Source organism: Ranitomeya variabilis, chromosome 3, assembly GCF_051348905.1.
Source record: "Ranitomeya variabilis isolate aRanVar5 chromosome 3, aRanVar5.hap1, whole genome shotgun sequence".
Taxonomy (NCBI): Eukaryota; Metazoa; Chordata; class Amphibia; order Anura; family Dendrobatidae; genus Ranitomeya; species Ranitomeya variabilis.
Genome location: NC_135234.1, coordinates 438,714,169 through 438,731,541, shown reverse-complemented (window position 1 = coordinate 438,731,541; position 17,373 = coordinate 438,714,169). Strand labels below are relative to the sequence as shown.

Below are 17,373 nucleotides of genomic sequence, written 5' to 3'. Positions count from 1 at the left end.
TATGTGCTGACAATGTCCCTTTAAGGGTCTTTTCTGCTATTTCATAGTAATGGAATATCTATTGATAGCTAATACTCATGTGAATGTCCAATTAAACATTACTTGTTTTACCTATAAGACAGGTCAAGAGTAGTGTTGAGCGATACCGTCCGATACTTGAAAGTATCGGTATCGGAAAGTATCGGCCGATACCGGCAAAGTTTCGGATCCAATCCGATACCGATACCCGATACCAATACAAGTCAATGGGACTCAAGTATCGGACGGTATTCCTGATGGTTCCCAGGGTCTGAAGGAGAGGAAACTCTCCTTCAGGCCCTGGGATCCATATAAATGTGTAAAAGAAAGAATTAAAATAAAAAATATCGCTATACTCACCTGTCCGACGCAGCCTGGACCTCAGCGAGGGAACCGGCAGCGTTGTTTGTTTAAAATTCGCGCTTTTACTTGGTTACGTGAAGTCCCGGCTTGTGATTGGTCAGGGCGGCCATGTTGCCGGGACGCGGACCAATCACAGCAAGCCGTGACGAAATTACGTCACGGCTTGCTGTGATTGGTCCGCGTCCCGGCAACATGGCCGCCATTAACCAATCACAAGCCGTGACGTCACGGGAGGCTGGACACGCGCGCTTTTTAAAATGGGCGCGTGTGCAGCCTCCCGTGACGTCCCGGCTTGTGATTGGTTGCGCCGCGGTCAACCAATCACAAGCCGGGAGGCTGGACACGCGCGCATTTTAAAATTTTAAAATGCGCGCGTGTCCAGCCTCCCGGCTTGTGATTGGTTGATCGCGGCGCAACCAATCACAAGCCGGGACGTCACGGGAGGCTGGACACGCGCCCATTTTAAAATGCGCGCGTGTCCAGCCTCCCGTGACGTCACGGCTTGTGATTGGTTGCGTCTCCCATGTGACTGCGACGCAACCAATCACAAAGCCGGGACGTAATTTTAAAATCCTTAAGGACCTGAAATTACGTCACGGCTTGCTGTGATTGGTTGCGTCGCCCATGTGACTGCGACGCAACCAATCACAATGCCGGAACGTAATTTTAAAATCCTGAAGGACCTGAAATTACGTCACGGCTTGCTGTGATTGGTTGCGTCCCGGTCACATGGGCGGCACGCAACCAATCACAAGCCGGGACTCACGTAAAGGAAAGAAAAGCGCGAATTTTAAACAAAGAACGCTGCCGCTTCCCTCGGTAAGGTGCAGGCTGTGTCGGAGAGGTGAGTATAGCAATATTTTTTATTTTAATTCTCTCTTTTACACATTTTTACATTAATGTTGTTTCGATACCGATACCCGATATCACAAAAATATCGGATCTCGGTATCGGAATTCCGATACAGCAAGTATCGGCCGATACCCGATACTTGCAGTATCGGAATGCTCAACACTAGTCAAGAGGTGTTAAAAATTTCTGCCACAAATCCACCCACAAAAAAAATCTAGGGTCAAACCAAAAAATCCACAGCAAAATTTTACTTGGATTACAGGTAGAATAAACTAGTAATTTACCTCCTCCATATTGACAATGGTGAAACAACTCTGCCAAAACAGACAAGCAGCTGATATTAAAATCCGCATTGTCAGTCAATTTCCATGCAGAATTTTTACTACTTTATCCACTTGTCTTGTACTGAATTATCTGCCAATCAGGTGTAAGACTTATATGTCATGCAATTCTCTGTTAGGAATTTAAATATGCAAATAGCCTCTTCAGACAGGAAAAGGACTTGAACTTCAGTCCCACCTGTTGGGGTAGCAGTCTTAAAATTCAATATTGACACTTTATCAAGTCTTGCCATATGACTTAGGATACGAAGCCAGGCACGTGTTTCAGGTTGTTTGCCCCTCAGCAGTGCAAGTCGGTCTGATTTGGCTAGATGAGATACCTCTGACAGACAGTCCTAGAGGGAATGTTTCTCCTTGTGGAGTGTGCCCAGCCAGTGTAAGGAGACTTTTAGGCCATGTAATGCTCTGGGAATTTAAATATGCAAATAGCCTCTTCAGAAAGGAAGAGTACTAGACCATGCACAAACCATAGACAGCCATGGTGCAGTTTCTCGATGAAAGTAGACATGTTTCTTATTCCTAGACAATCTTTTTAAAAATGTCTAGATTTGTTTTCAGATCAATGTGATGTTATTGAACCAATGGAGAGTTTCTTTTTAAAACAAGAAGAGTTCTGAGTGGTGTATATTATCAGGTCGTCGGTTCTTTGATTAGTATATCAAGATTATTTTCCTTTAGATACAGCGTCAGTGGGAATACATAACAGCAAGGTTTCACCACATGACTTGTGCTTTAGAAATTAACTGCCAGAATCCTTGTCACATTCTGTGGTTGTTCCCAGATGACATTTTTAGCAGTTATGTCTAATAGTACAAGCTATATTTTTGGTGACAGCTCTTCTCCTACTCAGTCATCAGGTAGCGAAAATGAAGAAAAGTAAATGAAATAATGACTCTGTAGAGATCCTATTTGAGCTGGAATTTCATGAATTTTTAAAACCCTATTTTGACATTTGTTATTTTTCCACACTAAGTAATTCACTGAACTGGCAATTTATAGTTATTTTCAAGAAAAGAGAATGTGTTTCATGAAAGGGAAATCAAAAGCTTGGAGGCGTCCACTTGTATTTAACCATACATAAAGCTTCATTGATGTACGGAACGCTGACTATGGGGATGAAAATCTATCATTGTTTGACGTAAAGTAGTAATTATGTAAGAAAAAACATCCAACGGACATGTAAGGAAAAGAGAACCAGAACCAAAAACTCCCCATAAAGACCTCTCGATGACTGCTAGTATCAATAAAAATTAGAGGGTTTTTTTTGCCTTTAATAATAATCCTTAAAGGGCTCATCCATAAAATCCATTTACATTTTGCATTTCGAAAGTCACAAGCATGAAAATTGTATTATTCCACAGACAATTAGTAAATGTTTCTACACTGAAATAGTTTACTTTACTTTTTACAGTGTGAAGCTCGCTGGTCTTTTAGTCCATCCTCCTTTGGTGCTTTCCATTGATGGATATGTATGGACTGTGTTTTTTTCTCTTCATTATGTCTTTTGAAGTAGAAAGATTCCCACCATTTTCTACTTTTTCTACATTTCAGTGAAAAAGACAAATTGGTGCAGCGGCATCTTTAGCTTCTCTGATAGCCAGAAAAGAATAATCACCTATCCAACAATCACCATCATTTCTTCTGGTCATAGAAATAACACATACAATGTAGCATGGTGGAGGTATACATGTTTGTAGGGATAGGTCGGGTAAGCAGATTTGCCAACTGTCTTGAAATTCCTGAACTGGAATCCTATATAGCAGACTAGACACCTAGACTTCTGAAGTTATGTGAGTTGGAGTGAATCTGTCACCAGGGTTTTGCTATGCAATCTGAGAGCAGCATGCTGTATGGGCAGAGTCCCTGATTCTAGCGTTGTGCCACTTACTGAGCTGCTATCTGTTATTTTGCTAAAATCCTTGTTTTCTTTGCTTTGGATCTATCAGTTCTCTAAAGGCTGAGCTCTGTATAACCCCACCCTCACCAGGCATCATGTGTACACTGTCTATAAGCAGAAAGCTGCCAATCAGTCATGGGGGCGGGGTTATACAGGGCTCATGAATATGGAGGACTACCTAGCAATGATTTTACTAGTCCTCTATTGTTTATTTCCTACTGGTAAACAGTGATTTTAGCAAAACTACAGCAATCAGTGCAATAAGTGACACATCATTGGAATCCAGGTCTTTGTCTCTACATTATGCTGCTGTCTGATTATGGAGCAAGCACCTGGTGACATATTCACATTAAATAGACCCAACTTCAGCCTCTGGGAGCATGTAAGTGGCAAGAGGAAGCACAAATCAGCGTGTCTGATTGAGGCCGGTATGCTGGGTCCCGGGAATGTCTGAGACAAAGATCAATATTAATAAGCATTGCCTGAGAACTGTCACAATGAGGCACTCCCTGAAATGGCTGAGGAACGTGTCTTGTATATGGTTTACTGGTGACCTTCGGGCATTTGGGATGCTGCGTGGATCATTTAATAACTTTAACCTTAGTGAGATTGATTTAGTAAGACTCTGTGTGATCAGACATTTTTATATGGAGAGTTCGGTAACCATGGTTACAGGTTTATACATTTGAAGCTATGTTCTTTAGCAATGCTAACTGCTTAAAACCCCTGTCTGTGTAATGGGGCTGACGCATTGGCAAGATAAGAAAAAGTGAACTTTTACGCAAGAAAGTATATAAAAGATATTTAAGTGAAAGAGAAATTTCCAACTGTAATGGAATTTTGCGCTGTCCATGCATGTTAGATATACGGCATATGAGCTTGTGGCACTAACATGCAGTCCTATTGGCTTCCTGCCATGGATGGAAACAGAAACAAGCCAGTAAAATTTCAACATACCGAATTCTTGGACCCGCTGTCCTGTAAGCACTGGTGTCTGGCAGTGGCTTATCCAATTTCTCCAGTTGGCAATACGCTTCTACTCTTGGCCGATCTGAACATGAATTATTATGGGTGATACAGAGTGCCAACCAAAAGCGGAATCAGCCGCTGTGCGACCTGCGTTATGCTTCATTCACACATAAACAATCTGGGGTAGAAGTGGTGAGAACTGCATCACTGTCAGATCAAATAAAAAATGCATAATTAATTGGCCTAGACACTGCAGCACATGTAAAAAAAATGTCAGATTAATACAATCTACAAACTACATATATCCTTTTTATCCATCTCGACATCTTGGAGATTTGTAATCACCCCCTTTGATACATGTGGTCATCCTACATAAGATGGTACCCACTTACATATGTCAACGACATGAAGTACCATGATATTAGTTGAGCCAGTTTATTAAAAATCATGACTAACTGAAGTTTCGGAGTACATGGTTATACTTGTTGGAAATTTTGAGAAGCTCATATTGACCTTCTGCAGTGTTATTTCTAGTGATGAGCGAATATACTCAAGATTTCTCGAGCACGCTCGGGGGTCCTCCGAGTATTTGTTAGTGTTTGGAGATTTAGTTTTCTTCACCGCAGCTGAATGATTTACAGCTACTTGCCTGCTTGATTACATGTGGGGATTCCCTAGCAACCAGGCAACCCCCACATGTACTTATGCTGGCTAACAGATGTAAATCATTCAGCTGTGGCGATGAAAACTAAATCTCCGAGCAGTAAAAAATACTCGGAGGACCCCCGAGCGTGCTCGGGAAATCTCGAGTAACGAGTATATTCGCTCATCACTAGTTATTTCCAATTTTCGTAATTTGTGTTCCCATCTAGTAAGTTCCTCTGAATTCCCACAATAATTATCTACTAATGTGCTGGTTTGCAAAAAATAATCCAGATATACATATTACCTTATTAAGTCATTGATTTAATGCATGAAAAGACAACAGATCAGTTTGGAACAAGGCTACAATTGGCTGTCTACGAGTAAATGAATTGAGAAAAGGCATACAACTTTTGCTGGATTACCTTAATGCACTAAATTAAACAATTATATCCAGAGATGGCCTCCCGTGATTTTTTCTGATGGCAGGATTAACATGCGGATTTGAGGGGACAAAGCTTTTTCTCTGCAGTGTAGGTCAAGTGAGAAGTAGTTGCACAGTGACTAGAAGTCTGTTGTGGGATTAGCCATAATTAGAAGATGGAGAGTGGCAGCTCGCTAATCAGCACTGAGTTCTCACACACTTCAGCATCCGTGAAGAGCTCTGCGGATGCTCGCTGCAGTAGCAGCTGGTGCCTGGAAAATTGAATAAACGCATGATAAAAAATAGGTTATTGCATTCTAATAGGTAAGAAATGTTCGATCTTCAGCAGAATATTTTAGAAGGCTGTCCCCTTTCAAAAATTATTGCTTCAAAAGCTCAAGGAGGCAACAAAAAGCAAAACAAGCTTTAACTCAGCTCAGTAATTGGCTGCAGTGTGTCAACTTGAAGTTACCGCTGCAGTCGATCAACAAGAACAGAGCAGCAGCAATAGGCAGTACTGGAAATAAAGCATTTTTTTACCTTCCTTTAGACTTTGGTGCAATCATCTTTGAGACAATACTTTAAATTCCTAACAGGGTGAACGCTAGAAATTGTATTATACTTCTGCAATGCTTCCCTCATGGCAAAGCATTTTCTTGTTCCCTAAGTCAAAGAAGAAAATGTATCTTTTCCTCGATGTCAATTCATTAATGTCAAAAAGTCGTAAACTTTGGTGCAATGGTTGTTGGCACAAAAAGCGTCTGAGTTTTTCCCCTTTTTCAACAGTGAGACACATTTGAAAACAGTGGGTGAAGCTTAGTTAAAGAATCTCATGGCCAAACACAGCACATAGTATTTATTGTGATGTAGACCAGGAACTGGGATAAATTATAGCAGAAATGTGCACCAGCTATGAACCACAGATATCACGAAGACGCCCCAAATTGGACAAGAGTTAAGAGCGTAATAAATTTGACACATCCTATTCTAGCTTTATTGGTTCAACACTACAGAATGAAAGGGACATTTTAATAAATTACCCTAAAAGTATATCAAGAAGTTCCAACATGTTGATGTATCTTTTTATTCAGAATTTATTATGTAAGAACTATGAGAACCTACTGTTTCTTCATCCACATAAGGAGAGCTTCTGCTTGGGTTTTTTTGGTGATTTTAGGGAATTATCTCAAGATGTCTGGTCTCCATTCATACTTCAAAAATGTATACCGTACTTGTGATTTTTGTAATATATATTGGGTCAATTTTGGTCTTAGTTCTTGTGTGTTTGAGGTTATTTAGAAAAGTAAGAGAAATCAGCACCTACAGGAAGCTTGTCTTGGCATGACCATTATAGTGGACCTCTTGTCTCTACCTCCAGATATTAATATCTGATTGCCTGTTTTTTAGATGGTCTGCATTAAAAAATGGTTATGTGTAAAATTAAAACTCCTTTTCTACTTATGCTTCTACTTACGGAACAAGGGTCTTCAGCAGAGAAATTATATTTATAAGACCAGCGGTACAAAGCTGCTGTATATATGGTGCTGCTCTGTTCTAGTGGATAGCAGTAATAATACTGTAACATAAGAATTCACGTGCCACAAAAAAAGCGCAGCATTCTATATTTTTAGAGTATAAAAGGTCAAACACAGGCAGTAACCTCCTACAGATCAGTCTAAACCCATCCCTGTATCAAGGCCTACAGTAGTTATATGTTTGCCTCCCTTGTTTGACCAGCAATGAAGTATTGGCCATGGAGGCTGCTGAGATTTCACTGGTGTGATGTACAGAAATACATGAGATAATATGTGCCAAACAATATGTAAAAGCATTTATTATATTCCATCTCAATGCCGGTCTTGTGAAACTTATATGATAGTGGAGTGCAGGTGGTAATTTTCAACATTTCACAGTTCTGGCTCTCATCTGAAAAGTCAAAAGTGACCTTGATCGGCCACCATGACAGACCTCCCTAACAATCTGAATAGGTCAATGAAAGAGGCAATGTTAAGACAAACAGATGTTGTTGTAAAACAAAAGCGGTAAAATAATAAATTGGGTTGATTTTGTTTAAAATTAGATCTGTCTTTATCAGTGATAAAAGTGAAAAACGAATAAAACATTGCAAGGTTATTGTCAGTAATTCTAAAATATTAATTGTCTTTCCACAGCTCAAACCAGGACAGAACAACTGCAGAGACAATGAGAACGAAAACCAAGGCAGAGAAACAAAACCTTCGCAGAGAAGTACCTCCCGTGAGCATCTAAGTGATGTAAGTATGTCCTGAGATGTACTGATCGACAAGCCAAAGAAATAAAGATAGTAACTCAAGTCTTCAAGACTAAAAATCATCTACTAAGCCATCAATGTCTAGACAGAGGTTGCATTCTCACCCAGTTTTGGTACCTTACACCTACCAAGTAGTAAGACACCAGCATCATACATGGCACACATTGGTCGGAGAACCTTGGTACAAATTTTACTACCGGGTCATAGAGAGTCAACATTTCTGTCCTTCAATATATGAGTCTTATTTGATAGTTATGGTGTGTACTTATTATGCTAGTCTCTTTTTAATCCCTTTCACACCAATGATTAGCAGCTTTTTGTAACAGCTGTACATAGGAAGAAAGCTGCTAATCAGTGGCATGGGCGGAGTTATATAGAGATCATGAATATGGAGGACTACACTCCCTGACAGAAGTTATGTCGCTTATCCATGTTATGTAAATAAAAGCTTATAACCTGACGTTAAATTCATCCATTGGTTGTATAAGTTATTCTTTTGAAAGCTGAAACCCTCCGAAATGAGGTTTAGGTTAAGAAAAAAAATTGGCATCAATGCAGAAATATTGATCAGTTAATGGACACAGAATGGTCAGATTTTGGCAAGACAAAAGTTTTGTCGCCTGGTCATATAATGCACCCAATCCTAGTTTACATCCTCACCTGTGCTCAGTAAATGATCAGTTAATTAGTGTATGTGTATAAAAGGAAACCCAGCACCTCATACCTTCACTTGAACTGCAACTTGAGCTCTGACAACATGCCAAAAATCCACCCTGCGACCAAAGCCTGGATTATCAAGAGGCTGAAGACCAGATCCAATCCAGAGGTGACTGGCACCTTTAATTTGTCTCAGTGTCAAGTACAAAGAATTAAAAGAAGATTTGAAGAGACTGGAGATGTGTTTGACAAGCCCAGGTCCGGCAGACTCCGCAAGACAACTGCTCAGGAGGAACAGTTGTTGGTTAGAAAATGCAAAGCAAGCCCCTCTTCCACTGCAGCAGAGCTCCAATCGGCCTGGTCAGCTCAAGTCCCTGTGTCAACTAGAACAGTTTGTAGGATTCTGTCTTGAAATGACCTCCATGGTCGAATCAGTGCCCAGAAGCCAGCACTAAACAAAAGGCAAAAAAACCAAAACGTGTGGCATTTGCAAAGTCCCACAGCCTGCTAAACAGATGGATGCTGGAAAAGTGGCAGATGGTGGATTTCTCTGATGAATCTTCAGTAGAATTACACCTTAGCCGCCACAAAAACTGCAGGAGACCTACTGGAGCCCGTATGGATCCAAAATACACCAAGAAAACAGTTACATTTGGTGGTGGAAAGATCATGGTCTGGGGTTACATTCAGTATGGGGGTGTGCAAAACATTTGCTAGGTGGAGGGCAATATCAATAACCTAAAATATCAAGAAGTATTACCTACCTCTTATATTCCAAATCATAAAAGGGGTCAAATTCTGCAGCAGGATGGTGCTCCATCTTATACATCCATCTCTACAGCAAAGTTCCTCCAGGCAAAAAAGATCAAGGTGCTCAAAGACTGGCCAGCCCAGTCACCAGACATGAACATCATTGAGCATATTTGGGGTAGGGTGAAAGTGGAAGCTTGTAAGAGAAAACCAAAGAATCTAGATGAACTCTGGGAGGCATGTAAGACTGCATTCTTTGTTATTCCTGATGACGTCATTAATAAATTGTATGAATCATTGTTGAACCGCATGGATGCAGTCCTTCAAGCTCATAGAAGTCCCACAAAATATTAAATATGACTCTAATAGCACCACAACTTCATTCACCAATGTTATGCAACATATATTTGTATTTTAAGTTAATTATTTTTTGAATATCACATTACTTTCTGTGGGCGACAACATTTTTGTTTTGCCAAAATCTGACCATTCTGTGTCCATTATCTGATCAATATTTCTGCATTGATGCCAATTTATTTTCTTAACCTAAACCACATTTCGGAGGGTTTCAGCTTTCAAAAGAATAATTTAAACAACCAATGGATGAATTTAACGTCAGGTTATAAGCTTTTATTTACATAACATGGATAAGCGACATAACTTCTGTCAGGGAGTGTATATGGCAACAGGTTTACTAGTACTCTGGCTAATAAAACTACAGCAAGTAGCCTAGTAATTGACACACTGCTGGAATCAGGGTCTCGGTCTCTACCTTTTGCTGCTCTCAGATTAGGTGGCAAAAACCTGATGTTAAATTCAATTTAAGCATTTACGTGATATTTAACACATAGAAATTAGCTGGGGGAAAAATATGCATAAAGATCAAATTACACTGCTTTCCAGCATCTGTCATAGCGTCTGAAATTGACTCCCATTATAAAGGAATATCAGTTTATACTGTGCATATTCCGTATATATATAACCATGCTAAGTGTTATGATCTGGTGACCTTGGAGCCGCATGAAACTTTCTCTGGAGTCGGTGGAATCTGTACTGACCGCAATCCTGAACTAACACCGCAACTAGAAGTAGCCGTGGGGTGTGCCTAACATACCCTAGACACCTCGACACAGCCGGAGGACTAAATACCCCTATAGATGGAAATAGGAATGCTACCTTGCCTCAGAGCAGACCCCCAAAGGATAGGCAGCCCCCCACAAATAATGACTGTGAGTAGGAGAAGAATAAACACACGCAGGTAGAAAACAGGATTTTAGCAAAAGAGGCCACTCTAGCTAAATAGGAAAGGATAGGACAGATTACTAGGCGGTCAGTATTAAAACCCTTCCAAAAATATCCACAGCAGATAATACAAAAAGTTCCACAATCTAACTAAAGACATGGAATGTATATCTGCCACTCCAGAGAATCCAACAAGACTGAGAAAATACTGACACAATCTAAGCTGGACAAGAAAACACAAAGAATAGCACTGAATTGTGAAGCACACAGCATGTGTGCCACAGGAAAAAAAAACCAGACACTTATCTTTGCTGATTTGGCAGAAAGGCAGGAGGAACCAAGCAGAGGTCCAACACCTCCCAACAACAATTGACAACTGGCAAGGACTAATGAATCCTGCACGCCTAAATACCCCAGTCAGAACTGCAATCAGCAGATACACCTGACCAGGACTGCAACTCAGGGGCAACTGCATTACCACCTACAACCACCGGAGGGAGCCCAAAAGCAGAATTCACAACAGCTAAGGGCAGCACGGTGGCTCAGTGGTTAGCACTGTTGCTCTGCAGCTCTGGGGTCCTGGGTTCAAATCCCACCAAGGACATCTCTAAGGAGTTTGTATGTTCTCCCCCTGTTTACAAGGGTTTCCTCTGGGTTCTCCGGTTTTCTCCCACATTCTAAAGACATACTGATAGGAAATCTAGATTGTGAGCTCCAATGGGGAATAAGATAGCACTATATAAGCAAATAAATAATAAATAATTAATATATAAATAGAATAAATGTTACACAATGTTACAAAAGTAACAGTAAAGGTGAAGCAAAGCTTATGGGCTAAGATGTTAATCTAATAAAATGGTGGAAGACAGTTATACCGCATGGTACTATTGATAGCATGGCAGCAGGAGCAGTTTTAATAGACCGGATTTCCTATTCTAAAAATGCAATGCAGACAGATTTCTGTCCAGATGAAATAAAATGAGTGACTGCAGTGTAGGTCTGAAAATAAAATTGGTTATGGAGAAATATAGTGATTATCCGTTTCTTAAGCATGTCAGATTCCTTATCCTCACGGAAGAAATAACTTTCAACTATTCTTCTTATTATCTTCTACCATCGAGCTGCATGGGAAGTTAGACTTGGCGTGTTGGCAAAGGCTCGTTCCTCTTTCCTTCTAATGAGATCCAAGCAGAAGAATGACACTTCACAAATGTGAGCAGATAACACAGGGGAACAAGATTAATTTCGAGAGTATAGGGAACCATTACTATTCAAGTTCTAATGAAATAAAAGGGAAATCAATCTAGTATTGGTATTTTTTTAGCCTGTAAATATAGAGTTCTTGATAAAATGACTCTATGTGCAAAATAATTTAATAGGAGCATACATTTCCAAATAGAAAACTACGTGCATGGTCACTGGTAATCTTTGCAGTAATGCAAAACGTGACTCTGTCAGATGTTGCAAGGTCATCTAATGATTAACCCCATGACATGGCCATTTTCCGTATTTTCGTTTTAGCTTTTCACCTTCCTCTTCTTCTAAGAGCCATAACTTTTTTTTTCATTTTTCCAGCAATATAGTCGCATGAGGGCTTGTTTTTTTTGGAACGAGTTGTACTTTTGAATGACACCATTCATTCTACCATATAATATACTGGAAAATGGGAAAAAAATCCAAGTGCTTTGAAATTGTAAACAACGTGCAATTTCACATTTTTTTTTGGCTTTTTTATTTACCATGTTCACTATCTGGTAAAACTGATCTGGCAATATGATTCCCCAGGATAGTGCAAGAATGCAGATACCAAACATGTGTATATATATATATTTTTTATTTAAGTGGTAAAATATTTTTTTTGAAGTTTGTAAGAAAAAAATATTTTGTTTTTGTCACCTTGTTCCAAGACCCGAAACGTTTTCATTTTCAGGATCTGTGGCTGGGTGAGGCCTTTTTTTTGCACCCTGAGCTGACATTTTTATTGATACCATTTTGGGGTAGATACAATGTTTTGATAGGTTCTCATTACATTTTATTGCAATGTTGCGTCTGGCAAAAAAATAATTCAGGCGGTTTAATTTTTTTTTGTTCGTTATGCTGCTTACCAATCTGATTAATTTATTTCATATTTTGATTGATCTGTTACGAACACAGCGATACCAAATATGTGCATTTTTTATTTCTATTTTATTTTGATGGGGCAAAAGGGAGGCAATTTTAACTTTTGTGTTTTTTTTATTTTTTTCATATTTTTAAAAACTTTTTTCACTTTTTACTGGATTTAATAGTCCCCTTAGGAGACATGGAGTGATCATCCATTCACTTGTGCTATATATGTTATCTCCTATGAATGCCAGCCAGGGGGATCGTAATGACAGGCACTGTGGTCTTTAGCAGACCTCTGGCTGCCATGAAAATCCATTGGTGATGCGAGGTGCCTGTGCCAATGGTAGTGTGTAATGCGACACGCCTCTATCGGCATGTGTTAAATGCCACTATCAGAGATTAACAGCAGGAATTAACAGGTTAGCAGATGCAGGTGAAGCTCCACTCCACCTGAGTCAAAGGAGGGAACACAACAGGCTGCCATGAGAGGTGGTGAGTTCTCCTTCAATGGAAGTCTTCAGAGGCTGGACAGACATCTGTCTGAGATGGGTTAGTGAATCCTGCATTGAGCAGGGGTCTGGACACGATGACCTTGGAGATCACTTCCAACTCTAACATTCTGTGATTCTATGATATAATGTAAATTTTTGTCATATGTCTTGAAGGGGTTAATGAGATCAGAAATAACATTGGTCAACGCAATTTTGCTGGCAAAAGGTTTTAAAACATATTTTAAGTCAATTTTGGCTGCTGATTACGAATATGAACTCCGTTTTTGGCTATCACATCAGGATTTCGAAATATTTTCAATTTTTGATGAAAATTACTCCTATCGAATGTTTTATGATAAAAACGCATGATTTTCGGTACTGCATTTTGTATATTTTTATTCAAGGAATAACAAAGATTACAAAGTCTATGCACAGCAAATCAAATATACTTACAGAATTAAACTACAAAATATAAAAACACATACAGTATATATGGCACACAGATGAATGGCAAATGGCAGTTATTTGAACTTTCTTTTCTTGGCTGATCTGTGATGTACAGCTTCTGGGTTGTCTCTCATCAAGCTCCAGCAATAGTCAGCCATCATATGCGAGTCCCATCGGCCTTGTTACCATTCTTCCATTGTTTTAATGTCCTGATGAAAACACTCCCCTTGTTCCTCGCTCACATCCCCAAGGTTCTCAGGAAAAAAGTCCAAATGGCTGTGTAAATAGTGAATGTTGATACTCATTCTACATCCAAGATTTCGCAGACTCATTAGTAGCTCTTCCACAATCTTTTCATAGTTGTGTGCTTTCTTATTCCCTAGAAAATTCTGCACCACATTACAAAATGCATTCCAAGCTCTTTCTTCTGTCTCATTCATTGATGTGATAAAATTTGGGTCTCTCATAAGTGTTCTTATTTGAGGTCCATCAAATATTCCAGCCTTTTTCTTCTCTTCACTAAGACCAGGAAAAATTGAACATATATAGTTAAAGCATTCTCCACTGTGATTGAGAGCTTTGACGAACTGCTTCATCAATCCAAGTTTTATGTGTAAGGGAGGAAAGACAATGTTCTTCCTATCCACTAGAGGATCATGGATGACATTCTTATCGCCAGATGCCAAACTCTGTCGCTGAGGCCATTCAGTTTTCACCCAATGCTCTGCTGTAGCTCTACTGTCCCAGTAGCACAGAAAACAAGGGTGTTTTGTGTACCCTCCTTGTAGACCCTAAAGAAAGTTAACCATTTTCACATCAGCACAAATTAACCACCCATGAACATTATATTGTAACCTCTCTAGAACAATCTTGATGCTTTTATATTCTTCTATAATTTTTACAGAGTGACCTATTGTTACAGAGCCATACTTATTTCCATTTTGTAACAGAACACATTTTAAACTTCTTTTGGAACTATCAATAAAAAGCCTCCAATCCCTTGAATCATATGCTGGAAGTCCCATAAAGAGAAGTAGCCCTTCAACATCAGTACAATAGACAAGCTGGATACCTGAATGGAAGTACTTATGCCTTTCTGCTTCCGTGTTACGATAAAATGAGACACTTGTACCGGGTTTCAACATTCGATTCTCTTGTAGTCTTGAAGTCAATAGTTCAGCAGACTCTTTTGGTAGATAAAGATCTCTAACCAGATCATTCAAAGCAGACTGAGTAAACAGAATTGGTTTGTCACAATCTTCATCACATAGCTGAAAAATATCTGGACTGTCTTCTTCATCAGTATAACAATGTGAGGAGAGTTCTGTGTCAACATTTTCTGGAAGCGCAGTAAATTTTGGAACAGGCATGTCTTCACTATGGGCAACTGGTCGAATTGCTGAAGGGATACTCGGGTATTGCAAATATTGCTTGTTTTTCTTATTGAAACCTTTTACATCGACAAGGCAGAAATAGCAGTCTTCTAAATGATTGCTTGGTTCTCTCCAAACCATATGAACTCCAAACTGAAGTTTAGCATTCTTTCCTTGAGACCATGATCTCAAGCTCTCAATACAGGTTTTGCACACTTTGTGAGGAGCCCAATGCTTGTCTTTGTCTCCAAGCTTTACTTTGAAGTATGCAAAATACACCCTCTTAACAAAGTCAGTAATGTTGCGCCTCTGAGTCTTCACAGTAAAGTTTCCACAGATGCAACAAAAAATATTTGGATCATTTGAGCACTGTCTTCTGCGAGATGTAGAGGCCATTGTTAGATCAGCAAAACATCCTGCAGAGAAATACAAGATAAAAGTTGTTAGCTACCTGAGTTGTTCATTGAATTTCTGCCCCCCCCCCACACACACACACCTTAGGTATTGATTCACAAACAAAAAACAGAAAAACAGCAGGATAAAAACAATAAATATCAAAATTCATTGAAAATTTCAATAAATAAAACAGTGCCTGCACACGACTGTTGTGTACGTTGAAAACCTGTTTGTTTACTTTCGTGTCATAATGAATGGGAATTATGCATGTTCAAAGAAAACAAAGATATTGTCACATTTATTGGGAGACTAAATGAAAACCAAATTTACCTTAGTGAACCGTGTAAACCGGCACTTTTCATACACTACTTATACTGTATTTATCATGGAATTCATGAAAATGGGCTATATACCTATAGCGCAAAAATGTGATGTGATAGAGAAATTATAAGATCAGATTTGAATTCAGCACCCTCAAATTAGTCTAAAACTGTTCTTAAAGTCCATGCCAGAATTTTTTTTTTTTGTAGACCAGTGTAATTAAGTACCATAGTTCATTTACTAGTGTAGGGTCAGGCTAGTTCCACACTTACAACATTCATGCCATACTACATGCCACAATGTCCTGACTGGTCACTGGTACCCTAACCTTAACCTGAACGATCATGAACCTGTAGAGTTCCAGTTTCGAGAGCCATGGTTAGTCCTGACATTGTGGTCCAAACTCAGACTGTGAATGTCGGACATGTGAAAATAGCCTTATTCTGAACATAATGACATTGGCCCTGTTTCACCAAAGGTTTTCCACTAGATAACTGATGTAAAAAGAATTAAAAAGTCGCAACATTTTTGCCCAACTCTGAGTTACGCAAACATTTTGCTACTGTTTGCATTTTCATACCAATTTTACCCACCTCCACCAAAATGGCAGATTCGGAGCAGGACAGGGGCATGATGGAGATGTGATGCCACAGTTTGCCTAATGCGTAACTGACTGGAGTAAAATGTGTGTTGCAGTGCATGGATCCACATGCTACTTGTCAGAAGTTGCTGATTCATTAACACTCCCCACTAATCAAGTGAATATTGCCTGTACTGATGAATTGGGGATTATTAGTTAACTTTAGACAGATAAAAGAACAGATAATTGAACTTTTCTGACATTGTAAAACCAGAGTGGGCAATTAATAAAACATATTAGGCAATACCTCCATTTGTACAAACATGAGAACACCTCATTAGGCCTTAGAAAAGTATGCGCACAAGTAACAGATACAGCACCGATTTTATTCTAGTTTGGCAGCCAAAATATCCACAGCATAAAACAATAGCAGGGAAGTGTTTGAGAATGTACCAAATCTTCTCCATACACTGCAGAAAAAAAATACAATGTTACATTATCTGCAGTGTGGAGTTTAAATCTGTTCATGGTAATTTATAATGTATTTTTTTGCCGCAAATCTCTGATTTCCTCCAATTAAAAACAAAGATCAAAAAATATTTTTAAATATTCACTATGAGGAGGCTAATGACCGTGTAATAAAAGGGAGGTATGTGTCACAGGGATGGCTGCTCTCTGTGATGTAGCCAGGAGTACTTTTCTTTAGTGCACGTAAGCACTAGGATGATGTTTGGTGCACCTGGGTCCATTTTGCGGGTAGCTATGAGAGATGGGCATGTCTGGCTACCCACATACCTCACCTGTGGGTGTGGTTACAGCCTACGTAATGGAGGCTGTTTGGCACATGGTCTGTGTCTTGGGAGGGAAAAGCCCTCCTGTGTGTGGCTCCAGACCGAGCCTGCATGCTAGACAGTGCCCAGCCTGTGTGCCCACAGGCCTGAGGGAGCAGAACCCGACTAAGGACATTTTGCATTGTTTTGCCTGCTCTAAAGGCCCTTTACCTTTTGTTGTTGCTTAGGGGTTTATGGAGCAAATAAACCCGCACAGACTTTTTAAAGAAACACACCTCCTGTCTTCTTCCTGCCGCACCTGTGTGAGTGCGAAACCCTTACAACACATATGTGGTATTGCCGCGTACGACTTATCAAAATATAAAAATAATTAACCTTATCGGTAAACACCGTGAACAAAAATAAAATATGCCAAAATTGTGA

General features: G+C 39.6%; 1 protein-coding gene across 6 annotated transcripts in view; it reads left to right on the top strand.

Annotated features, from left to right (window-relative positions):
• AUTS2 (activator of transcription and developmental regulator AUTS2) overlaps positions 1-17,373 on the top strand; it is a 1,864,151-nt gene that overhangs the window by 703,044 nt on the left and 1,143,734 nt on the right. For all 6 annotated transcript variants that reach the window (XM_077296436.1, XM_077296434.1, XM_077296433.1 and 3 more), the window contains one exon: positions 7,678-7,779. In XM_077296436.1, the coding sequence (XP_077152551.1) occupies positions 7,678-7,779 (102 nt within the window). The remainder of the gene's footprint in view (positions 1-7,677; positions 7,780-17,373) is intronic.